Source organism: Hippocampus comes, unplaced genomic scaffold (genome assembly GCF_001891065.2).
Source record: "Hippocampus comes isolate QL1 unplaced genomic scaffold, H_comes_QL1_v1.1 scaffold237, whole genome shotgun sequence".
NCBI lineage: Eukaryota > Metazoa > Chordata > Actinopteri > Syngnathiformes > Syngnathidae > Hippocampus > Hippocampus comes.
This window is the reverse complement of record NW_017806159.1, coordinates 2380229-2406841: the sequence shown is the minus strand read 5'-3', so window position 1 is coordinate 2406841 and position 26613 is coordinate 2380229. Positions and strand designations below refer to the sequence as shown.

Sequence of the window (26613 nt, the reverse complement as noted above, 5' to 3'; positions counted from 1 at the left end):
CTGTCAGCGGTGACTGTAATTACTGGCCTATGATGCATCACCTTCAATAAAAGGACACCGTTGAAGTGTCCTGTTGTTAAGAGTGAGATCACGTTACGGCTTTTTTGCAGGTGTGCTGTGCTACATTGGTGAAATGACTTAAAAAAAAAAAGTAAACATCGTCTCTTGGGGCAACAACATCATGGCATCTTACGGAAACACTGTCATCTGGTAAGAGTGGATACCTTCAATCACATCTGATGCAGACATCTGGAAACACAAAATAGGCGAGCGGAGGGCGTGTTCACACTTGACAGGCTCATTTCCTTTGTTTTGTTCCAAGTGCTAACAGCCTCTTTTTTTTCTTTTTTTTTTTGTAGAATTGTTCACAATCTGCCAAACCGCTGCTAGTTGTGATGTGAACAGAGTAGAATTCACCGCCACCATATATTGCTTGTATCGCAAATATTAGCTCACAAGTCAAGTCAAAACCTAAAAAAAAATCAAAATAAATTCAATAATTTGCCTCACTTGCGTCCCAAGGCACCACTGTATGGCATGATTATATCATTTTACATCATAGTTTTTGACCAGCTGAGATGTCACGAAAAGCTTTTAACATACCTATCAACTTGTACGTTTTTCCCGTATTTTATGTTTTTTTATCATTTCAAATCACGAACGGCGTATTACAACGTTTATACGGGAAAAAAAATTGTGAGCCGATCTCACACAGATTATTTTGGCTCAAATCCAGATCGTCTCACCTGCTGGTAGCCAACGACAATGCCGTCGTCGATCGCTACTATTGTCACTGCAAACCAGCAAAAGTAATCCTCAATCGTATATTTTTTTTTCATCGCTGCGTACGGTCGGATTGAGTAAGCATGATGTGCACATGCGCGGTAAGCCGTTGTGCGGGTTTTCGTTGCTTTGTAAGGCGAATCGTAATCATTTATAAGGGCAGCTATTAGCCGAGGTTGACAGGTATGTTTTAAAATGCTTGCCTTTGTACGGAAGCACCGCGCAGGCGACAGCTCCGATGCTAAATTTTAAAAAAGCAGGCTGTGCAAGATCGACTCTAACTTCTTCTTTTGAAGGCGATAATTCAAAAGTCAATTACGACTGTTTAAAGGTGGACACAAAGATCCATGGAAGACACCATGCCAAAATCAATGTGTTTCGCTCTTAAATGGGCTTCGTTTACTGCTTCTTTTGTCCACGTCAGGTAATCAACAAGAAATTAGTCGCACGTGATTCTTCGGCCCCGTTTCCATGGCAGAAAGCCTTCTTGTAAAGCAACAATCCGACACATGAGGCTTAGGACTGCGGGGTTTGCCAGATTTAAAATGTTTCTCCTTTTATTTTAATATTTCAAGTCGCTAACTGCAGCTCGCTGGAGTTTTGAGGATCAATAATCCACTCCGCTTTACTGCATTGTGCACTGTGTACATTCATTTCAAACGATGTATATGATAATTGAAAGAACGCAATAGCATAAATATCATTTAATGTCATCAATTAAAAAAAACATTAATAAAGCCATTTCATATATTTTGGCGAGTCTTTGAATATGCTGTACCAAAAATGATACACTGTGGTTATCCACCCTCATTATTATTTTGCAAAGTTTTTTTCATACAGCTCTTTTCTTGGATGGTGGTCCAGATGCGCTGCGGATGCACTCGCCGTGAAAAGGCTGCAGCTGCTGGACATTGTGTCTGGGCTGTTATGCCCCATCCGAGGCCCACCTCCCCAACCACATTGCAAGTATTGAGTCGTGCTGTTTATGTCTCCGATTCATGTGGCTGTCAGAAGACCCGCCCCCTCCCAAACACCAAACCCATACTGCGCTATGACGTTCATCTTGTCTTCTTATTAGTTGAAATAGGTTGAAGGTTTCTTTTTTTTTCCACACAATGGTCTTTTTTTTTTTGTGAGAAAAAAAAAGACCATTGTCTGAAAGAAAGAAACCTTAAATGTATTTGTGCTCCTCTCTATGGGATCAAAGCTCGCAATTGCTTCCCCCTCAATTCCCCTTATGTCTTTTTCACCTCAGCAAAACACGGGCCACCCTAACTGCGACTCATCACGCCTCGCCGTTACGGCTCCCTCAGTGGGTCATTGTCTATTTATTATTATTATTATTATTATTATTTATGTCTCTTGGACAGCTTGCATTCTTAAGTGATTTTTTTATTTTTTTTGCTCTGTACTTGTGCAAGTGCAATGATAATACATTTCATTCATTCATTGGATTATCCGGGTGTTGTTAATGTTTTGGCCGTTCCTTATACAATAGCTGGATACCATTGGTCCCCAATCACAGGTCTACGGATACAAACCAAAATGTATTTTATCAACACACACACAAACAAAACCCTCGTCAAGTGTTTGGCGGTCCAATTGTTGATTTCCAAAAATGTCTGCAAGCAACTAGGCGGTAAATGTTCGTCAGCGCCTCCAGACCCGCATGTTTTAGTTGTCGTTTTGTTTATTTTGTATTGTTACCTTTTAAACTGAGCCCTTATATTGGATGTCATTGGATTGTGCAAGCGTTCTTAATGTTGTGGTGGGCAAGTGCACAGAAGGTTGCTGGCTGTACCACGGCAGACAAGCTACAGCGCCCCGGAGGTACAATAGATGCGCAGTGAACAGAAACATTCCATTGTTAATTGCATCCCGTCTCCCTTTTGAAAACTCCAACTTGTATTCGGCCGGCGAGGAATGACCTTGGCAAGGAAAGTATTGGCGCGCTTCCATGAAAACAAGCGATTACGGCAGAGGAATTGCTTGAGTTGACTGCACGAGCGTATGAAGAGTGTTCTCAGTTAGGCGGCTGACATACAATGTTATTGCGAATGTTTTTCTATATAGGTCACCGGAGAGCGCCAAGACACTTCACGGCCTATTAAAAAAAAAAAAAAGCGAAAAGAAACAAAGCTGCAAGGAACATTTTCCGGCCTATAAGAGTAATAAAAAAGAATAAAGCAATCCCCTGTGATTCCACATTAAGCCTTTAAAGTGTTTTTATCATTGACCTGAATTGTTCCGCTTAAATCTCTCTTGTTTGTGTTTTAAGTACATTTATGATGTCGGCTGCACGATGGCCCTAAAGAGGCATCCTCCGGCCTCTCTTTCTATCACACCAATAGCTTGTTCACCATTTGAAACGAGTGGAAGGGACCCCCGTCCATGCGCATGCGCTTGTCTTTGACTCTCATTCTGTCGCCGGTTCAAACTGTCACGCTCAGCCGACTCCCAAAACGGCCGCTGTTTTCTGGGTCAACAGTTCGACATGATTTGTTTGCGCTGTTCAACATGTTCTAATGAGGCACCAACACGCTGTCTTTCTCCGTCCATACATGACAGCATAAAGGAAGGAATTTATGAGAGGCATTAAGCGTGACCGATTGCGTCCGAAAATGATACCAGTTTCATTTAAACGACGCAAAATCGGGCGCACGTGTCTATCAAAACAGGATGCATGAAAAAGTCTCAAGGACCGATGCCTAGAAATTGAATAGGTTGAAAGATGGACTTTAAAAAAAAAACTTTCGGCCCAAATGTGCCCTATCAAGCATCTATCCTAGACAGATGCATGATGCGAAATAGCAAAAAAAATTTTTTGCCCACCACATTTAATGTGGGAGGAGGACTTACACTAAAGTTGTAGAAGTGACCAAAACATGCCTAAAACTATGACAAAAGCATTTTCGTCTAAAAGTATGAAACTAAGATGGCTGCACAAAAAAAAGGACTGTACAACCCCCCCCCCCAAAAAAAAAAACAACACACCAAAAAACAAACCCCTTTCGTCGAATTGCAAAAAAAAAAAAGGCCTTAACACCCCCCCCCCCCAAAAAAAAAACAAGAAACCCACAAACCAATCACATTTGGGTCATAGAGACATTCCATCACAGCCGCGCGACTAACGTAGCAGCCATAACTAATGTTGGCTTGTTTACAGTGTTAAAGCTAGCTTGCGTAGTTGTGCTAGCGTTGCTTTTTTGTTGAAGCTGGATATGCATTCTTTGTGACTTTTTATCCTGACTGCGCACTTTCACAAATCGCATGGCATTAAGAATCGCGCTCGTGGCCGGATCCAACTGCGAGTCCTATTAAGGCAAATATCAATTTTAAAGTTACATTAAATTATAAGCAGCGGAAAGCATGGCGTATCAGAAGCAACACTTGGTTATTCATAATCATCTCAGATTCATGACACTGAAACACTGGTTAATGCTGGACAGAAGTACTTGGGCGCTACATAAAATATGAGTCCTTTACTTCATGTTAACGTCCAGTGGATAGTTAACTTGTAACTGTTGCATGAAGCCAAAGGAAGAGGTAAAACCCACGCAGTTAATAATTTGCTGCTGGCTGAAATGAGGTCCGCAGAGGGGTTTTGGTGATGTCAAACTCCAAACGGGTAACTTTTGGAACTCTCGACCCTTCTGTCACTTCCAGTTCCAGTTCCACAGCCCTAATACATGTTTAAATACCACAACACCCCCCGCAGAATATCACATGCAGCCGCATAAATTAATGCCCCCCCCTCACCCCCACAATGTTTACTGCACATGCAAACACTGACAAGCGACAGAAGCAGCTGGCAGTCATTCATTTTCAATGAAAGCCTCGGATAGCGTCCCGCGGCAGCCGCAGCAGAAGATGTGGGAAGAGATCTTTGCGTGTACACAACAGTGTTGCTTTCCGTGTTGACAGTGCAAGGGAACGCGATCACGGCGCTCCTCGCCTTCTCCCTGATCCCTACAACTTATGCCCTGTTTGTTCAGTGACATAAACCAAAATAACTCGGGAGGAGAGTGTCAGAAGCAGAAGGGATGTCTGGAAAGTGATTGGACACGCACCTGCGCCGCTATACCATTCAAACAAATACAAAGTACGAAACGTACAAGAACGACCTGAAGAAAATATGCTCTCCCTCAAAAGTATTGGAACGGTGAGATCAATTCCCTTTATTCTGAATTGATGTCAAAGACATCAAAAGATGAATATGAAATCATCCAGCCTGCTTTATTTGCAGCTATTTACACTTGGACTGCATACTCAACTAACAAGAAAGAACAATTTGTAATGAGACATTTTGATGTCAGCGAAAGCAATGAAACAGATTTATTGTTTTTAATCTTCGATACAGACTTAAAATAGATGAAAGTGAATGAGATTTCTTATTTTGGTGCAAATCCCTCGGTTGCAATAACTGCACCAAGGCTGTGTGAATCGGCCAACTTTTGCATTCTTCTTTTGTCATGCATGTCTTGACGGACTTTTAACGATAGCCTTTTGTCATTATTTTGTGATTCCATTCAAGCCACTCTTCAGTCATTAAAATGCATGCTCTATAGGGTTTAATTCTGGAGATTAACTCTGAGTACCACTGACATGAAATGCCGTCAAGGGGAATCCTAACGAGGAGCGCTGCCAAAGTCAATTGCCGTCAACTACGATTTATTATTTTTTTTAATTAATGGGAATGGGCGGTGAAAACTCTTGGCCAACTCTCATTTGATCTTTAAGCTGTGAAAATAAGAAAAAAATAAGTATGGCCACCAGATGGCAGCGTTGGCTCTCTTTTCATTGAGATCCCCAAGTAGCGGTGCGGTAGCGAAAATGCATACTCATATAGTTGAAATCTGGGGATCGGCTTGGGCAGTCCAAAACCTTCATTTGTGTTGTGGGTCATTTTCTTGCTGCATCCTGAAGGATTTGCCGATCAATTTGGTCGCATATTTCTATCACTTTGCAGACGAGGTTTCAGGAAACTTTGAGACTACATTTTGCTGCTTCTGTCATGTGGTACATCAATGAAGATTAGTGAGCCAGTCTGAGTCGGAGCTGTCCAAGCCCACAATATCCCCACTAAGGTTCACAGATGAGCTTCTAAGTTCGGAATGATGCAAAAATCTTTTTTTTTTTTTCCACCAGACTTGAGCCTTTCCAACTCTTATGTAAAGTTTGGATTCAAAAGTCCCTAAAACATTTGGGAAGAATTGTTTTAGGCTCGTCTCTGCACCTTTTGGCAAACTCAAGTCGGACCTTCCTATTCTTCTCACAAATAAGTGATTTGCATTTGTGCTTTTGTTCATGACTTTCACTCCTGCCATCTGGAGGTTGTTGCTGATGTCACGAACAGTTTCTTTTAGGGTCTTTCTTTACACCTCTCAAAAAGTTATGTTGTAAACGGCTGTTGTTATGCTTGGTCCATGTCTGAAACTTTCTTGTGTGTTTTTCTTCAACTGGTTGACAAATATTCTCTCGTTGATACAATTGCTTGCTTTTCACCCGGAAACAGCTCGCTGGTTTTGATGCTGGTTACACTGCTCACTAATGTGAATACAGTTTTCACAGACAAAATCCAAATCAGAGACTGAGTGTTGACATTCAGTGCTATTTGGCGTTTGAATAATCAATGTCCGAGGACACAAGAAAAAAACACCTGCCAGCCACATGCTACAATACTCTCAATGGGTGCATTCAAAGAAAAAAGTTGTATGAATCTTGTGCCGCATAATGAAATCCAAATGTTTCAGTCAACATGAGAGAAAAGACTCCGGCGATATGGAAATATTTTTTTCCTGACAAAAAGAACGAGGGCAGTGTTTATAAGACTGCAGATGGAAAATGTATTCCAGATAATTACCCTGAATGCAGGGAATGAAAGAGGTTGCGACAAAAGGGGCAGTCTTGATAATTATAAGTTGCAGTTGGGGCATCTATCACGCATGAAAATTCATTTTGGGCTGTAGCCGCTGACAATTTAAAAAAACATGTCTGAGCAATGATGTTTTGGGTTCCTGTAACTATGATCAGAAATCGTTCATGTTCGGACAATTGTCAATATTATTGGAACTTCTCATTTACTCACACGTTACCAAAAAAAAAAAAATGATAGAAAGCATTTGGTAACTTTTTCCTGCAGTGTAAATCCAGCCTACGAATCCAAATGTTGTACTGTAGTGTATTTATTTAGCTGAAGAAAGTGGCCGCAATGCTTTGAGAGGTCGGAGCAGAGCAGAGGAAGTCCACTCTGTGGTTTTGCTCCTGTCAATTAAAGACCCGCGGCTATTTTGACACGAGGCTCCTGAGTTGGAAATCATATATCGACTCTTTAAATTTGTGAGCACTCCCAATAAAATCTCATTGCTACATTACGCCTCTCTTCTCCACGAGCCACCGATACGTAGAAGTGGAGCTTGCAAGGTGGAGATAGCCCTGCTCATGTTTGATTGTGGTCTCGGCCGCTTTAATGGACATGCTGGATGAGAGATTTATTACCCCTCTGATTGCTCCCACCCAGACAGATTGGGAATGGGTGGAGCAGACCCCCCTATCTCAGCTGTCGCACTTTGCCGTGTCATCACTTTTCAGTGTGCAGGGGCCACTCTCGCCTGCCCCTCTTTTGCCTCTCAGGATGAACACATCTGCCACCTGCTTAATTATTTCTCTCCGTGGCCCAAAAAAAGACACAGAAGATCAAAAGGGAAACGACGCACATGGCCACCATTCCGATTGCGTCTTCAGTATCACGTCTCATTTATACAGCTCAAAGTGCCTGTGAAGTCTGGAAATGGCAGCAAAAGCCTTTCTCATCTCCCTCACTGTAAAAGCCCGAGTGTGCGTGCATACGTGTGTGTGTGTGTGTGTGTGTGTGTGTGGGCTGCAGCGGTGATAGGGACTCTCATTTCTCCGAGTTGCAACCCAAATAAGAATCTCGCCCGCAGCTCTCTGTCAGCCGCCTCAAAGACAGCAATCTATCAGGAAATAACAGCCAACTCAAATGTAAAAATCAATTCATGAGAAAATAAGGAGACCCGTGGTTGAGGGAAAGTTCATGGGCACGCGTGATCATGTTTCCTTGCATTCTGCCGCTCAGGCGGTGAGTGAGCCAGACAAATGATAGGGCTTATTCTGACAGGAGAAGAGCGAGCTTGATCGAAAAGCTGATGTGAAGGCTTGTGGATCTAAAACACACACCGGAGACACAAGCATGCCGGCTGCACTTGAGATGAGAGGAAAGTATATTCCATTTACAGGGAGAAAAGAAAGCAGCTCACATTAATTGAGCTATCTCGCAGAGGAGTTTACGCTTGTCATCTACTGTACGCAGAATGTGGCATACATGGAACAACCGTACCATAATCGCCGTCCTCTTTCGCAGTTGACTATTCACACATTCACCTGCTTGCGTTATCTTTTTTGGAACCTGCACGCAGTGCAACAAACACTTGGCAAAGCTCTTCCAGCCTACGCTCACACCTTAAAGGTGTTGAACTTGGATTATAAAAAGTGGCTTTTTTAATTGCTATTGTAAAAATAGTTGATGTCTGTCATGCTCGAATATTGATCAAGTTTGAAAATAAACAAGCAAGTAAATCTTTTGTTGTACAGTATCGCTGAAAACAGGTCTGTGAACATGTCATTCGAAATTTTCCAGTAGCACTCCATTATGAATATGTTCCATTCAAATCTGGCTCGCAGTGTACACAAACTGCCACTTTAAAATGTTCCACTTACAGTGGTGCCTCGAAAGTAGATTTAATTCTTTTCGTGAGCACGCTCAAAACGGGCAGTTTAAAACAGAGTGATGGATGGTATTCGCATGTTTTGTGCTAGTGTTCGCTCATCCCATTATTTGCTAGCATTAGCCTTAAGCTAGCGGAGTCAAGGTTTAAATTCTGTGGTTGTTTAAAAAAAAACATAATTCAGTTACTCTTAATTACACTAACATGCTGGGACGTACGTTTTTTAACGAGTTTCACTTCTGACCATGTCTTGGTTGCCACCATTTCCTTCAGCTTCAACTTCGCAAATACGTGACAGATAATAGCCATTAGTGTCGTGAATTATAAATAAATGCGACACTAATATGCAAGAAAACCAGCTGCACCTTCTGTTGGCGAATCTTTACACGGGGAAACTACACTGGACCAAATTGCTCTCAAAGCATCTGCAATGAATGCATGGTTACCAAGATATGCATCCGCCACATGAAGCTTAAAAGTAATGTAAATGTCACCACTGGAAGAGGAGGGCAGGAGGAAAAACAAACAAACAAACATTTACCCCATGTTGTTTGTTTCTTGAAGGCGCGCAGCCTCTTCCAGACAAAACATCAATAGGACGACATTTTCATCTGTCTGCGCAGGTCAACTTGTGATCAAAATGAAAATCCCCACCCCCAAGGCTACAGTGACAAGGCTCGCTTGTCTCAGATCAATATCAAAAGTATGACTGGAATGTTTCATGAAGAGTCAGACTGGGAAAAGCCGAGGAGCGCTCATGCTTTCATTTCGACTCCAGACCAGTGATTTATCGTTGTATTTACCAGACATTTGATGAAAACATCCCCCTCCCCTCCCCCCCACCACCCCTCTGAGTTAAAAAGTTCGACATGAAGGGCGGCCATGTTTTTCCCTCCCAAATTGCGTGCGCGGAGTGTTTCTTTTTAAAGCCCGCAATCAAGTACAAGGTCGGGCTGTTTAATGGGGGTAAACGTTTGTTCCCCTTTCAAAGGTTTGTACAATGTTAATGATCTTAATAGATGATGTTATCCCTCCGGGAAAGTGGCCATCATATTATCCCCGACAAAGGCGTCTTACAGGACAAGGACGGAGTGCTTAGCACCAAAGGCGTTACCACAAATCACCGCCACTTCACATGTGACAGACCGTGATGTGCTCACTGATAAGTGGCCGCACATCAAACCGGCTTGTTCGTTAATTCACTGGACATTTCATGGCTTTAAACGGGGAAACAAATATTTCCTGATTGACTTTTGCAGCTTTCGCACGTCATCGCTACATGTGCCTGCGGGTCAAGAGACCTTTTTGCCTTTGAGGCATGTTTACATGCGAGAGGTCATGTGCGACATGAGTGCTTCAGGGTCGGGAGATGTGCACGTGGACAAACGCGTGGGATGTCATGTGTGTACAAATGTGACATATACACACATGTACAAATGTGACATATACCCACACACACACACACACGCACGCACGCACGCACGCACGCACGCACGCACGCACGCACGCACACACACACACACACACACACACACACACACACACACACACACACACACACACACCGCCAGCACAAGCTAATGGGTTCCGATACATGAGGGGAAATAAAAACGATGACTTTACAAGTTAATGGGAAAAGCGTTCAGTACAGTTCGCCAAGGATTGACTTCAAATTTATATATTTAAAAAAAAAAAAAAAGGCGCAATCTGGTTACTTGTCCAATCACACTCCAGCACACTGCTTACTGAATTTTTAGGAAGTGACACAAAGTAAATTTTGAATGTATTTATTTATATTTGTTGGCGCCGATTCTAAGTCCTCTCTCACCATTGCTCTAGCACATCAGGTTTTAATCAAAATAATAAAGTAATATTTATAAATTAAGGGGTTTGGATTTTCATAGCCATGAATTACAACACATGCTAAAATTGTAACTTTTGTCGGTTAAACTTAAATAGAAAAATGAATATACCTCAAAAAGCTTATGTGCTAGAATAATGACTTTTTTTTTTTTTTTTTAATCAGCATCAAATATACGTTTCGGGACACATACAAATCCCTTTGATTAAAATTTGCTTTTGAGCAGCATAATCAGCTGCGTTTGGTTTGGCAAACAGAAGGCGTGTGATGGCAACGTTAAGTCCTGGTGCAACAAAGGATGTGATTTAGAAGTTAATATCATCATAAGGTGCCTTTGAGACTTCCATTTCACCCCCTAAAGGTTTCTCCCAAGAGATTTTCGGGTTATCTTCATCGTCATTGTACAAATGCGTATGGGGCAGCCTTGCACACTTTTTCGTAGAGCAACTGCAAGCAAACAAGGTAAAGCGGACATTGCAAACAGCAAAATATGAGCGCTTGCTGACCGGGTGGACATTTTTGGCTAACGTTAGCATTTAATGAGCACACGGTGGACCTTAAGCTTCGTAACATGATTCAGTTAGCCACCTGACTGCTCCGTTTAACGAATCTATTTCAAATTTCTGAAAGGTTTTTCTCAATTGATTTTTCGCGACGATAGAGTGGACATATTTAGCTTGACAACATCCAACGACACGATGACAAAATAAACTGTATCTGCGCTTTGGGCATTTGGGTCAGGTGAGTATTTGTAAAGAATTAAGGAAAGCCTGGAAGCTACCGGGTTCGATCGGTTCAGAAGTAAGCCAATTAAATTCTTCTGACGCGCGTGAATGGGATTATACGTGCGATGTGCTTCGAGTGGTCGGAACATTTGGAAAAGGCCAGTCGGATCTGTCATGTCTCATCAAGGTGATGCTCTATTGACTACGGTACTTTCATAGAACGGGAGAACAACATCAAGGCTCAGAAATGAAAGCTCCAACAAGAAAATGACTTGAATTACAGTCGATGTAGTCACAATGACAAATTAATGGCAATCTCAACATTCATCGCGGGAAAAGTATGGAATAAAAAGCCAGGTTGTTGAGCTTCTTCTCAGAGCCTTCACAGACGTAGGCGAGTAGGATATATTGTCGTGTAGTACACTACGCACAGTATATCCTCCTATAATGCGATACTGGATTCTCGGTCTCTCAAGGAGAAAAATATAATCACATATAGTGTGTGTAAAGCTTTCTTTTGGTAGGCTCCATGCTGATGTAGCTACAGAAATCGATTTTCTGTTGGCCTTCAAAAAGTAGTCAAATGGTCACAAATGGCTGTATGAGAAAAACCACTGGCATTAAATGTCTTCAAGTTGCATTTGGAACGTTACAAGAATTATGTTTATTTTTTTCAGCAATATATATATATCTATATCTATATATATATATCTATATATCTATATCTATATCTATATATATATAGATGTATAGCGCTGTACAGAACATTTAAAACACGACTTCCAAGAAATCCGAATTTATCCGTATATAAGGTGCGTCGGATTATAAGGCGCACTGTTGACTTTTGAGCAAATGGAATACGCTGAACACATTGGCAGCAACTATCATCCACTCGAAAAGAGTGGCTCGGCCTACATTCTATATATATATATATATATAGATATATATCTATATATATATATATATATATATTTTTTTTTTTTTACAAGATATGCAATCTTCTAAGAATCCTCTAAGAATTAAATTAGACTTTTGGGGATTACATAACCTTACAAGAATAAAAGGAATGGAATCTTGTGAAAATTGAACTCACATATTTAAAAAATTAAATTTAACAAAGTGGATTCGTTTCTAATACGACCACTTTTCCAAAGGGTAAAAAAAAAGAGGTTTTTCTCATAGTTCAAATATTTTTGTTTTCAATGTAGCTCACATACTTTTCATAAAGGATTTAGCAACCAGGAATGAATGTAACATTCGATAAATGGATCGTTAGGAATTGACAGCTGATGAATCGCGTATAAAGCAATGGCGGGAAAGGGAAATACACCACAACTACAGTCTGAGCGCATTTATCCAGTCCTCCATAATCGCCTACATAAGTCTGCTCATTAGGACACTGGCAATGAAACAGGAGATCAGAACATTCTGAAAGCTTTCCCTCATTCATTCATTTAAAATGAATCGGCCATTTATTTTCCCACCGTCGTACAAGGACATCTAGTCAAAGGCACATCCTTTAGAAGCTACCTCCAACTGGCGCTGGGAGACACGAAGTCGACTATTGTGTGCGCGCGTGCGTCTTTCTTTCGACATTCTTATCTCATGGCCATGCATTAATTAGCTATGATAAGGAGCTAATCAAGCGTGGGAAAGATGCGTATCTTGGAAGCCACAAATGAATGATTTCTTTTTTTAATATGATGGGGTGACTAGAGTATGAGGGCTAAAGCTTTAAAAAAAAAAAAAAAAAGCATGATGGAAAACTTAATAGTAGGTCATCTAATAATAAGACCTCATTGTAAAAGAAAATTTGTGGAGATTGTCATCTGCAAAAGATATAAAAAAAAAATTGACTACTCACGGCTCGAGTCGTGCTTCTAAAATGTGTTAATGAGACAACTGTCACTCGATGATTGTTTACATTTTAACCACGGGCTTGTCAGCCTGGATTAGCTGCTTTATGGATGATTTTACTCTTATGACTAACACTGCGCTGCTTATTTTTAGATCCGCAATTAAGCAGGCATAAAAGGGTTACGGAGACAAGTAGCGGTCTTTGTTACTTCAACCAAAATAGTCCAGAAGCAGGCACAATATCTTGTGTTCCATGTACTTGACCATCCATCCTGGTCAGTGAGGATGCTGCAACCGAACAAATTGTTTTCCTTTTTCGGGGGTTTAAAGGCTTCATTTTGAAAGATGATTATCTGGTGATAACATCATGTCTTTAACTTCTATCTTGAATTAATTTAATGACCGCCGTTTGGTTATTGCATGCTAGCTAATTGGTGAGACATTGTCCTCTTTTATTAGTATTCCCAAAGCGATTCTCTGCTTGAGAAAGAAAATGATTAGAGCGCTTTCCCTTCCCTACATCACTATTCAGTTTTACTGAGTAATTCATCATAATTTTAAACAGCAGTATTAATTGAAGGCTTGGCAGCGTTGAAGACATTTTGTGACGAGAGCAAATTGACAATTGCCACCTGACAGGAGAAATCGTTTTCTGACATAGGCTGCATTTCTTTTGGCCATCTTGCAACAGTGTAATTGTGACGGAGCCGGGAGGCTTTGTGCTACCAAATTAGTTCCAGAATTTGGAAGAAAAGCTCCCAGGCAACAATTGCTGAGGCAGTGTTCAAAAATTGGAAACGTTATATAAATTCGTGGCCAACATCTTCTCATATGAGCGTGATTGACAGAACACATAAGTAACGCTCTAATAGTGATTGCAATTCCCACAGAAAATGCCAAGAAAAGAACCAAATAAATTTTGAATTAATACATCAAAGCACATCAAAGCAATACCTCGATCTGATGTAAATATGGCCCAGAGGTGGCGTTATGCAGTATAGGGGATGACATCGGAGCAATGTGATTGGAAGCTTGAGATCAACCTCAAGCTTCCAATCATTATCAATTGCATACTCCCTTGATCGGACCGACTACGTGGAAAATTCACTGATTCTCTTCAAAATGATGTTAACAGGATGGGAAACATCTGCGGCATGGTGAAATTGTGGTTAACCCGTCGGCCTGACAACACTTGCTTTCATGCCAACGTTGTTCATTAATATCGCCGAGTGTTTAACATCGATGAAATTAGTATTGTCCCCATTCCTAGAATAAATCGAAGCAAGAAAGGAGGCAAATATGCTCCCTTATGCAAGGCTTCAATGCATGAGACGACATCAGTTCAATCCAAATGGCTTTCAAAGCAAGTCTAAATCAGTCAATAATACTTTGCATTATCTGATCAAAGGAGCATCTGGATACTAGCCCAGCTGAATGACAGACTCACAAATCACACCAAGTGGCCAAGTGAGAGTCTTCAGCGACCCGAAAAACATGCCTCGTTCTTGTTGGTTTTTTGAGGGGAATGTGTGCGAAAACCCACACAAATATGAGGAGGACATGCAGAGATTTGAAACCTTAACCTTAGAACTGCGCTTAAGTATTTTTGTGGATGCAAAAGGCGGGATAAACCATTGACCTGTTATTGCATGTTATGTAAGCAAAATCAAATGTGTCACACTGCAAAGACCTGACAGGTTTCAGTTGGGGGGGTGTGGGGGTGGGTTGGAGCGCAGCCGCGTGCAGAGATCGTCGTCCCGCTCCGGAGCATCCAATCCCTTTGCACGGATTCCAGACAAGTCAGTCCACAGAAGGTCACGGCACAGGTGCAAAGATGTATCAGCCTGTTTGACAAGCAGACTCCCTAAAGGGCACAGTCTCATTAGCGAAATGACGTTCGACAGAATCACATTCGCAGCACGTTGGTCAAACCAGATCAAGAAAGTTTTAATCAGAAGGTTCATAAATAGTACAACTGTACACATCATTGTAACTTCATACATTATTTCCCCCATCAGCTAGTATTAGTTTGGAGCTAGGTATAAAAGAAAATCAAGTATAAAACATAGTATTTGACCTTTTTACATTGTTGCAACAAAAGATGTGTGGATAGCTATTATCACAAACCTGAGCATTTGGTTGCACAGGCAGAACAGTTTTATTATACATTGGAAGCACTGTGCTAAAATATGCAAATCAAAGGTTTTGCAGCGTTTTTCTTGTTATACTACCAATGGCCATCGAGGGAATCGGAAGTCGAGCTGCCTTACTGGCCGTTAGCTAAATGACTGATCAACAGCCCTCCAGCTCCCCTATTCACAGACCCAAAGAGTCCTCGTCTGAACACTCCAATATATTCAGCCCGCTGGCCCCACACCATCGTCGTGTGCAAAGTACGCTTTATCCTTTCCCATTTGCTGTTAAGTGACATGCGGCTCGGTTCTTTTACACCTCCGTGTTTTAAACGGGAAAAAAAGAGAGATCTTGACTCGAGCCGCACGGCTCAGCGCACTGCCGACTAGATCTTTGGCTCTATAGGGCGGTATCAGCTCCGAGTGCGGCTCCTGTCGCCCCCTCACAGTCCCGCGGCTCATTCTTGCGACATCACAAGCAGAAGCCTTCTGATCATTACTTATTCACAGACAGCAGCAGGTTAATCTGGGGAAAAGAAAGAAAGACTTGTTTGTGGAGCCTATTTAAGGTGGGTGCGAGTCAACCTGCTCTCAGCACAAATGAGAGTTGCAGCTGCATTATTAAAAACATGTCTGGTGTGGCTTCTCTTTGGTTCACAGTGATGTGTACCTGCTCCATTGACGGACATGCGATGATTTGGAGGTCCTCCCCGCTGTATTCCTCCTGCAGCAAAGTGTGGAGCCTTTGGAATACCTGCTGGATATTATTCTGTAAAGAAAAAAAAAAAACATCACAAGGGCTGAAAGAGTCATACAGACAAACAGATGAAGACGACCGGGTACCAAACCTAGAAGAAGTGCATCTACAGCATAGTATAGGGATAAGACTCCTGATTTGAACACAAATGAGCAACCCCTCCATTTTGCATACTGCTTATTTTTATTAAGGTTTTGGGTGTGCTGAGGCCTATCCCGACTGACTTTTGGGCCAGAGGCATGGCGCACCCTGGACTGGTTATCAACCAATAGCAGGGCACATAAAGAAAAAAAAAATCATATTCACGACTTTGGACAGTTAAGAGTCCTCAATCATGATAGCATGCATGTTTTGGGATTGCGGGAGGAAGCTGACATGCAAACGACGCCCGGTGGAAGAACCAGACGGATCTACTTCAGTCTACTTGGGTCCCATGAGGTATATTGTTCAAAAGAGTTCTTTGGTTGGCTGTAGAACAATTACACAATCTACACTAACCAGCCTCAATATTTAAAACACTTGTATCATAAAATAATATCCAACATAAGAGCTGGGTGTGATTAAATCATGCAAGGGGTTGGTCAGCGTGTGTTTGAAGACTGTTAGAGAGCTACTTTCTAATAATAAGACTGCATAAACATGAATGAGAGATGACAATGCCCATGTCCCGATTTAACATCAGCCACTTTGGCTACCTTGTACCCAGTAAGTTGCATTGATATTTTATGAATGGGACAGATGGCTGTTACTTTTATGGATTGGACCTCAAAAAAAAAAAAGTTGCTTTGACAGTGTGAAAAATGCTGGTTCTAAATGGACTAGAAATGTGTACCAACCACGCTGACCTTTAAACGCAGTTACCTAAGCTACATCGGGCCATGTATAATTTCATAAGAATATCGTCTCATTAATCATATTATGATTCCGCCAGTGAACTACACACCTGAAGAGCAATGCTCCATCTTTGCCAAACTCATTAGCGGCTCCTTTCACGACAGTATTTACAGCAGTGCGACTAATGTGATTAAGTGAAATATGCTAATGTTCCAGCACGGATGAGTTCGAGCTGACTCTATATCTCTGAATATAACATTCTTTTAAATGGCTGATGATCAAAGTTAAAAAAAAAAAAAAAAAAGAAGCTCCTGCTGTTTTGAGGCACACACCCGCACAGGCTTGAAAAGGATGAACTCCGTGTCTCTGTTGGCCAAGTACAAGGACATGCTCTGCAGCGTGCTCGGCAGCTTGTTCTTCATCACCCGGTAGGTTGCACTCACTAGATCGTTGATCTTTGCTGAAAGGAGACGGGAAAATAAAATAAGGAAGAGAATACAGACATAGCCTAGAGGGTGCTCTGTACAAGTTGAGACGATCCGCAGCGAGATGACAGTGGCCTTTCCCCAAGTCCCCGAACCTACCGGGCTGAGCCCACGGCTGCTTCGACAGCGTGTATGCGGGGCCACCCTGGATGGCCATGTTTTTCAGCTCTGCTACCTGTGTTCATAGTAAATAATAGTTAGTGACAGCCTTGGAAAGAATCAAAAGAACACAATCGTCTTCACCGAGTCAAATGGATTAACTCCAAAACAGAGACGATTTTGTTGGCTTGACAAATGAACAATTGGTGTTGTTTGCACAAAATAGAGGACAATGGAAATGAGTTGAGTGGGTGGAAAAGGAGGAGAAAAAAAAGGTGGGCCGCAAATGACTTGAAGAGAATTGTGTTGAAAGAAAATAGGGCAACATCACAAGTACACATCCCAGCTGAAGGGAAGAAATTTGTCTGCAGTCGAGAGAGAAAAGGTGTCAGTCCAAATGGATTGCAATAAAGTTAAAAGCTGAGAGCTGAAGGTCAGGACGTGCCGTCTGCGCCTGAGGCCACGTCTGGCGGTTACCTTGGTGAGAAACTCCTCAAGGTTCCCCGTGAAGATCTGAGTCTGCTGCTGAATGAACTGCTCGCAGCTGAACTTCAGGTGTCGGTCCACATCCTTCTTGGAGTCGATGTAGTGCTCCTTTATCTCAGGGGTTCCCTGCGGAGCAGAGAAAATGATGCTTTTAAGAGCGGGCTCCCTTGGCAGACAGTGAATGGCATGTTGAATTAAAGAAAGGACAAAAGGGGAGAATAAATAAAAACCTCCAACAGGAATTCGAGAATGGCGTTGTGACTGTTCAGCCGGAAGAATTTGGGAACAGCCTTCGGGTTGAGGATTTTGAAGGCAGCGTCTTGACAAAGAGCACAGAAACCAGAAAAATCAGGCTGCGGCATTGGAGTGCCCTCTAGTGGCGCCAATCAAATATGACCTTGGATGAAGGTGGTGGGAGGGGCAAACGTGCCCCTGGGAGGCAGCAGTTAGCGTACATTAAGGTGTTGGATGACACTGTAATTTTTGAATTAATTGTTGCCACCGGTGCATGTGATAGGCACGAGTTGCTTAATGAGCATAGGAATGTAATGACGGGCTTTATGGAGCTGAAGACCAACGTTTAATTATCTTACCTCGCGTTTTCTTCAGGTCCAGCGAGATTTCCTTGATGGCAAAATCGGTGTGAAATGGAGCAATCTGTTCACGCATGATCAGCAGGTGCTTGATCAGGAAAAGCTGCCCGTCTATTTGTGTCTGCGGAAGATGGGCGACAGAAAGAGAGCACCGCCGCTAAATATCCACGCTGCCAAACACACAAAAAAAGCGTCTGACTTTCCAGGCGGTCGAGAACAAGGAGAGCGCAAGCAGTCTCGGATATGATAAGGACATTTGGCTAATTAATAACTTCTGCATAACCAGAGCTGGAAAGCGATACGATTCTGTGGAGGGGGGGGACAGGGGGAGACATCTGAAGCCATTTATTGCTCAGCTCGTTATTAAAGATTGGGGGATGAAAAAAAGAGGCACGGGGAGGACACTCGTCATCCGAAATTGATGTTGCCGCATTAATTCTAAATGCTAGGTTGAAACGGGCCAGTCAGCGTAGATATTAACAGCAAATTTGAAGGTGAGAGCGGCCCATAAATAAAAGGACGCTTCGCTGAACAGTCTGTGGAGCATAATAACGCCGCCATTACAATAAACTTTAAATGACATCCCAGCTGCTTTAGTTAAGTACCCCATTGCCGCAGGAAGTTCCAACAAAATAGAATTAGGGAGGGGGACGGCATCCAAAAGACAGGCGCTATTTGCAGCTGTTTTCATAATAATACAAAAATGGGGGGGAAAGTACAAAACTTCACTTGAGCGAGCGAGTGTGCCAAACCTTGTTCTTGAGGATGCTATCAGAGGCACTCAGCAGGGACTGGATGCAGGCAGATAAGGCTTCTTGCGATAAACCCTGGAAGACGGCTCTCTGGAAAAGGCAATATAATGGAGATAGGAATTAGGAAGAAAAAAACAAAAGATGAGGGGATTTCCTATCCACAGATGCCTAACTCTCACGTTTTCCCAGAGAGACACTGGAGGCGGGAAGCAGTACAATTGTCAACATTATGAATGCCTAATAGATTCTTCAGATTTAAAAAAAAAACAAAAAAATAACCCAACAAAAACAAGAAAAGGCCTTATCTGTGTGATTTAGTTTTCTCGCTCCACTGTGGGTGTATTCTCATATAAATTAAGAAGCAACTAGGGGTGCACGATCCCAATTTTCTGGCCAATAACGATTTTTACCGATCCCGATTTTTTTCGTAACTAACATCATATACCTTCAATGTTCCAATCTTGTTTCATTGCAAAACATTGAGCAGTACTTGGGAAACAATACAAGTGAGTTGTTTTAACACACATGAAGCACTTCTCCAAATGAAAAAAGGAAAGATTATCAGTCATTTCACAGCAGAAGAGAACAGCGGCTGACTTTTTCACTCCTCTGCGGAGGGAGATGAGATTGGTGAAAGATCGGTTTTATTGCTTTATTGTTGTATACATGATAGTTTCTCCATGTACAGCACTTTGTATGCAGCGATGGCTTGAAAGTACTCGATAAATACAGTTCAGTTGAGTTGAGTATTTGAAGGGATCGGCTGACCACCGATTTCCCAACATTTAATGTGACCAATCGGTTTTGGTTAGAAGCAGGCTAAAGACAAAGAACCATTCACACTCACATTCACACTTATGGTCAATTTTGTCTTCAATAAAACTTCATACAGGAAACCGGAGCGAGAAATGAACCCCAAACCAACTGTGAGGCAGATGTGCTAAAGACAAACCCAATTTGCTGATCCGGAGTTTATGGGACTCAGTATTATTTCATAATATTTTAAGACATCTTGGCATAAAACACTTTTTTTTTTGCAATGAATTGGCTCAAGGCTCTAATATTGTAAAAATCTAATGGCAGACTTTTTATGAATCCACGGAATCCATGGTCAAATATTTCTTGCATTTTCTTTTGCAGGAATCACTGTTAAGAATTTCTGTGTGGACACCAAGGGCGTGCTTTACTCAAGGCTTCCACGTGCACAAACTTGATTGCTCACACAAACAGATGTGGAGGCCACACCCAGGATCGCCTCTGTCCAACAGCAATAAATATCGTCGCTCACTTCATTTGAGCCTTCTGGGAAGACCATTTGCAAATAGATTAATTGAGCACTCATTGCTATGCATCTTTTGAAAACTGCATCCGAAAGACAGCTGCAAACCAGTGTAGCACAGGCAAAATAAAAGCTGGCAAGGAAAACCTCTTTGCTCGTGTAACCATTCTTGAAATGCCAGAAACAAACCTTTGAAATGCGCATGTCAATGTACATTTATTGCAACATATTCGTGGACTGAGCAATGTCACAGGGGATCTCAAGAATGATCTCAAAATGAGGGGTCCAAGTACAGTATCACTAAAACAACCAACATTAAAATACAGCAGCATCATAGGACTTGGTGTTGATGAAAATAGTCCTACTGTCAAACAAAACATCTTATGTGGTTCAGGTTTCCCCGATATAAATCGGGCAAAAGAGTTCTATTCTGTCACTCTACAATATTTGCATGTTGCGCCCACTGCCGTTTACAAAGCCATCACTTCCAACTTCATTTTGCATTTCCAAATAACCGAGAGTGAAAATAATCCGTGCCACCAAAAGTATTAACCCCTCAGTCGCCACTTCTTATACATCTGTTACCAACTATGCACACCTGCTGTTTGGGATCTTTCGATCGCAATATTAGAGGATCAAGCGCTTACAGGCCCGTCACATGACTGTGCAATCTTCTAGAGTGAACAAGCAATTTAGTGTCCACCATTTGCGTTCCTTGTAAATCAGGAACACAAGGATACATATAATAACAAAGGGAGCATTCTACTATTCTATTCTAATAGCCAGACCTTCTAGGAAATCGAAGTCATCAGTATTATTGTGTACTCACGTCTATACATCTGTACAACTTGGACAGGCAGACCAGCGTCCGTCTGACCGTCGGATACCACATGCCGTGCAAATCAGCGGGAGAAACAGAAGCCTGCAGACGGGACGCCTCCGGTTTCCCTGCAAGTCCTTCTGTAAACGTGGAAACAGGTCATACACGCGACTGCAACGTCAAAAAGTGTTGAATTAGTGCCTCGACACACACACACCAGCGTTACTGTTTCTTCTCCCATCCGAATCCTCCAGCTGAATGTCGGAAAACACGGCCTCTTGGGACGTTTGCTTCAACTGCTCTTCCTTCAAACTCTGAGCGATTCTCTGATGAGAAGGACACACGGGAGTGATGAGCTGCTGAATACTTTAGAAGTGTAGAGTGTTACAAGCACAATTTACAACCACAGAGTGATAGCTTCCTGTCTGGCCTCACCTCCATCATCTGCAGTTTTTCGGGATAGGCCAGATCCCCTGGGGCAGGCTTGTAGCCCGTGATGTCCGTCTGGATGTAAATGTGTGTCCTGTAGACCAGTCTCTCCTGCACATCCTCCAGCATCTGCTTGACCACGGCATCAAAGGCTCCCAGCTGGCTGGCTGTTTCACAACACATATGCAGGTGCTTTGAAAATTAGAATATTGTATTTAAAAATAAATAAATAAATAAAATACATATATATTTCAGTGGTTGAGGTCAAGAAGTGAAACTTGCACATTACCGTATATGGGTTCACTTCACACAAAGTGAAATGTTTAAGATATGAATACGTTTATTTGTCTCACAATGGAGACAATTTTCTGATTTTATTTGTTATCATTTTTATCGTTACAGTGTACAGCTAACAAATACCCCAAATTCGATTTGAGAAATTTAAATATTTCATTTAAAAAAATCATTGATAACACTGGTAACAGCAAACTATAATCAGATATGGCTTGGGTTAAATGTGTCCCCTAAATGTATTTTTAACACTACCTCAAAAAAATATCTTGACTTTTTCTAGCACATCAGGTTTTTAGATATTTTCATTTTTGTTTTTAGGGTGGACATATGAAGGCTTGCACAAGACGGCTGGATGCATTGTAATTTATTGCTGACGTTTCAGAGGAAAAAATTTAATTTAAAAAAATCACCTGTTGCTGAACCTAATCCTTCATTCATAAATATTACTAAATATATTCATCTAAAAAAGTTTACTTGCATCTCTGATTTTAAAAAATAAATACAAAATGTGTTGACCAGTGTCATTTGTTGTCTTTGACGCAGATAACAAAATTTGTCAAAACACTTCCATTATTACCTCGGTAAAGACAATATTTGTGCCACTGTGAAGCTGTTCCTAATGTTCTTGTGGCTTATGTGTTTATGAGCACAAATGAGCGGCATTCGCGGTGCTCTGGGGAGGACAGAAGCTTCCACTCACCATTGTGGTGAACGTGGTCTTCCAGCATCTCGGTCTTGAGGATGCCACAGAGCTCCGACAGAGTTTCCAGGTGGATGACGTGGATGATCAGAGGGCGCAGGACGTCGTACAAAGACAAACACAGCCTCTCCAGCAGCTCGCTGTCAAACATTGAAACATCTAAGACGGAGTCTGAAATTACACCCTGAACTATTAAAATAAGACTTATTCACCCAAAATACATTTGACTCGTGGCACTTTTTTTTAACTTGCCGGTTCTACGGTGGTCACGGTATTTCATGTATTTTTTTTCCTTCTGAAGGCACCACTAAAAAGAGTTGACTTCATGAATAAAGCTTGGTAAGCCGTGTTGGAGGAATGAGACAACTAAAACAGGCTTGATGGGGGCTCTTGAGGACTTGGGCACTGTTGCTCTACACAAAGATCGGTTATTGCACTGTTGTCACTTTTCAAATTTCGGTTAAAAAAAAAAAATTGCATTTACGCTATCTATTAGTCACAGTAGGCTGAATTGTTAGCCTTTTGGTATATGTCGTTCTCTTAACTGTGCCACCTTGAAATGACATGAAATGATAATATGCTCTAACTTCAAGGAACGTGTAGTGACTGTGGTCTCTATTTTTTTTTTTGGGGGGGGGGTCCATATATAAACAATTCGGTGCTGTAAAACAAGACTTAAAAAGTTGCCACCTGAAGAGATGATGAGCATTTTTGTGGGATCCCATCAATTATGTGGTGACCGTTTTTCACTCCACCACACAAACTCCAAACGTTAAAATGTGTCGTATAAAAAAACTAAGCTATTGCTGTCACATTTGGCAATATCGTTGTACCTCAGGATTATTTTGACATTTTATGACAGAATAATCCTGAAAAAAATATAATCATAAAAAATAAAAGAAAATGTCATCTTGTAGCATGATAAGGATCAGCGCAAAATGACGTAATTAATACTAATAGCCAATCCTGAGCTCAGATCTGGTTCATCTCTAATTCCGCTGTATTTGAAAGCACAACAAAGTTTGTGAGAAGAAATCTGGATAGAGCGGTGGCAATACTCACTCAAGTTTGGGTGTGGGCATGGAGAAGAACTCATTGTAAAGCTGATGCTCATCCTGGCATACATGAACCATGAACGCACAGCCACTGCGGACCTGCCAAAACGGAAAAGGCCTTTTTCAACCACACAACATTTATGCTGACATAAATGTCGGCAGGTTAAAACCATTTATCATGTGCGCCGATACATCGAGACGCCGGGAAAAATATGCTCAGGTCAAAGCCTCGGCGCGTTCTCGTCTGATGTGAAATGTCACACGGCTGCTATTAAGAAGGGCAGTTGTGCTTTGAGCTCGGTCGTGCCTCACCAGGGCGCAGTGGTCTTTGCTGTTTTGCTGGGTCAGATCTGTGATGGTGGAAGTAATGCTGGGAGTGAGGAGCTGCTCTCTCTGGTCCAGGTAACACTGGTGGATTTCATCCAAAAGGTGATGGTATCTGCAGGGAGAAGCAAAGAGTCCATTCAGAGTATGGGACTGACAGCACTGTGTGGGGAAATGTACATTTAAATATGGAGAGCACTCACTCTGGAATCTTGGCCGCCCGCTGTTCTATCTGTTCTATTAGCGACTGGAAGAAAAATAAAGGACACTTCTGCAAAGTGCTAGTATGCAATTATATAAAAAAAAATAACAATAATAATAATGATCAAACTTACACGAACTTTGGGTGCAGCTGCTCTAAATCGAACGTAGTAGAGTGTAAAGGCATTGTCGGCGTTTGCCAAACTCATTGGATCCTGGAAGACAAGCACAAAATTGTTCCGTTATATAATGAAACACGATTAATTAGATCAACAATATCCAACTATGGCTGTGTCGTACCCTTTTTGTTAAAGCGCTTGAGAGGTTCTGCATTGTGTTCACAATGTGGACCTTCATGAAGTGCATGGCTTTGGAGAGACACTGCTTAAACTTGGCCAGGTAAACGGGGTAGTCTTTGAAATTGGGCTTAAAAAAATAAAAACATAGAAGTCAGCAGGAGTCTTGCAACTTCATTTCAAACACAACAAGAGGGAATTCATGTTTTTAACCTAAATTATCATGTCATCCTTTTTTGATGAGACAAGAGTCAAAGTACTTACGTGGGAAGAAACGTAATCAATACAGTCGTCGAGTTTGGAGAGCATTGGTATAAAGCCTTCACTATTTACAGATAAGGAGGATGAGTTCAGTTTCTGGAAACACACACACAAAGAAATATGAGCATGTCCATTTACGGATACAAACTACACTGAAATACGGCGAATATAAATCAGATTTCAAGAAGAAGAAACAAAAGCCAACCGTGTTTATGTGCTCCAGCTCATTAAAATATGAGAGTTTCTGCTGTATGTTCTCCGCAAGGTCAACAAGCTCTGCCTGCAAGGAAGAAATACAAAACAAAACAGTTGAATCTCAAGTCGCCACACCAGGCAAAAAATACAGAAAAAGAGAGGAATTTGGGTCCTATTTCCCCAGATAGTAACTTTATATTCAGTAACTAATTTGGCTTACTTGTTCTTTTAAAAGTTGTTCACAAGCCTCGTGTAACGTGCCGGTCTTGTTGGACACGAATAGGTACTGTTTCTGCAAGGAATCCAGCTGCTCCAGAGCAGCACTGACATCTTTCAGGATGGCATCACATTGGTTCTGGTAGCAGCTTAGATCATCTCGCGTCCGCCTGCAATTCAGAGAGAAATATGAATCAAAATGGAATGTGGGAGGAAACTGGAGTACCTTTTATTCTGTTACCCCTTCTATCTGTATAGTCAACCCTTGTTTGCATTATTTTGGAATGAGTGATGCATATTAAAAAAAAAAAAAAAAGTCTACAAGTCTAAGACAAACATCAAACCAGAATGAAGCCCTTCATTCTTGGGAACTGAGGTCTCCAACCATAACAATAAACATGCATGCACTATTGATAAATACTACTCCTGACTTGATGACCAAAACATGATAGCATGTGATGAGCATTGTGTATGGCAATACAGTACTAAATATTGACACACCTGTACTTTGCACTCTCGTCCTGATCCATGTTGGCTTGTAACTTGGCAAACCAGGCGAAAAACTGCAACAAACATCAGCGTTTAGTGATGCTTGCGTACCACGTAAGTCGTGGCGTGCAGTACATTTAAAATGGACCTGTTGTGCAGTTTCTATCCGGTCATTATCCATTTGGAGCATCTGGAAGCCTTTGAGGAGGACGTCCTCTGTTGATTGGGGCACGGTGGCAGTGAAAGGAAGGCAGCGAGATGAAAGGCTGCCCAGATCCTCAATGGGTAACTACACAGCATCATACTCTCAATAAATTTCTTTAAAACGGCATAAAAGGTTGAAGAGAAAAACCGATATCTTTGTAATTCAGTAATATTAATATATTACTTTAAGAGGTAGTTTAGTGAACCTAAAAGTCATGACAAAGTTGGTTCGCATCAATGCTAGCAAGCTAGCTTCGGAGCTCACCTCAGAGGGGATAGCAGGCGTTTCTGCAGCTGCTCGGATCTCCAGCACGGAGTCCGTCTGCTTGTCCGTGAGGGGAGCCATGGCGTCCGGGCGGCGGTCCCACAGTGACAGCTTCTCCCGGGTCTCCTTATCTGTCAAGTCGAGCAGTGACTGCTGCTCTGTAGACGCCATCGTCACTCGGCAAGGTAAACGTCAGCAACGAACACGGACGCTACTTCCTGTTCCGGGATGCTGGTGGGCAAGGCTCAGCGAAGGCGGGTGAGCCAATCACATTACAGCTGACGTTTCTTCATCGGTTATGGCTTATAAATGATTAATTTGTGTTCATTTACAATGCAATATGAAAAAAAGTAATTTCTGACAGTATACATGTTCTCTGAATACTTCGACTTCCTCCCACATCCCAAAAACATATGTTTGGTACTTTGTAGGTTCATTGAAGACTACATTTTCCAAAGGTTTGTATTTGTTTGTCT

General features: G+C 41.8%; 1 protein-coding gene and 1 long non-coding RNA gene across 2 annotated transcripts; one reads left to right on the top strand and one right to left on the bottom strand.

Annotated features, from left to right (window-relative positions):
* The first annotated feature begins 820 nt into the window (after positions 1–820).
* Positions 821–19003, top strand: LOC109531305 (uncharacterized). Its single transcript, XR_002171147.1, has 4 exons — positions 821–970; positions 13749–13751; positions 18758–18764; positions 18994–19003. It is a non-coding gene; the product is annotated as an uncharacterized LOC109531305 (long non-coding RNA).
* On the bottom strand, positions 14894–26356 carry cog3 (component of oligomeric golgi complex 3). Its single transcript, XM_019895540.1, has 23 exons — positions 26138–26356; positions 25817–25957; positions 25681–25742; positions 25184–25349; positions 24974–25048; positions 24772–24864; positions 24512–24637; positions 24346–24426; positions 24214–24257; positions 23999–24125; positions 23694–23785; positions 22632–22771; positions 21644–21804; positions 21426–21534; positions 21218–21345; positions 19110–19199; positions 18358–18478; positions 17995–18083; positions 17756–17890; positions 17279–17354; positions 17027–17154; positions 15774–15872; positions 14894–15629 (listed from the first exon to the last, which is right to left on the bottom strand). The coding sequence occupies exons 1-23, from the start codon at positions 26306–26308 to the stop codon at positions 15600–15602; spliced, it is 2484 nt and encodes an 827-aa protein (XP_019751099.1). The 5' UTR covers positions 26309–26356; the 3' UTR covers positions 14894–15599.
* Between the last annotated feature and the right edge of the window lie 257 nt (positions 26357–26613).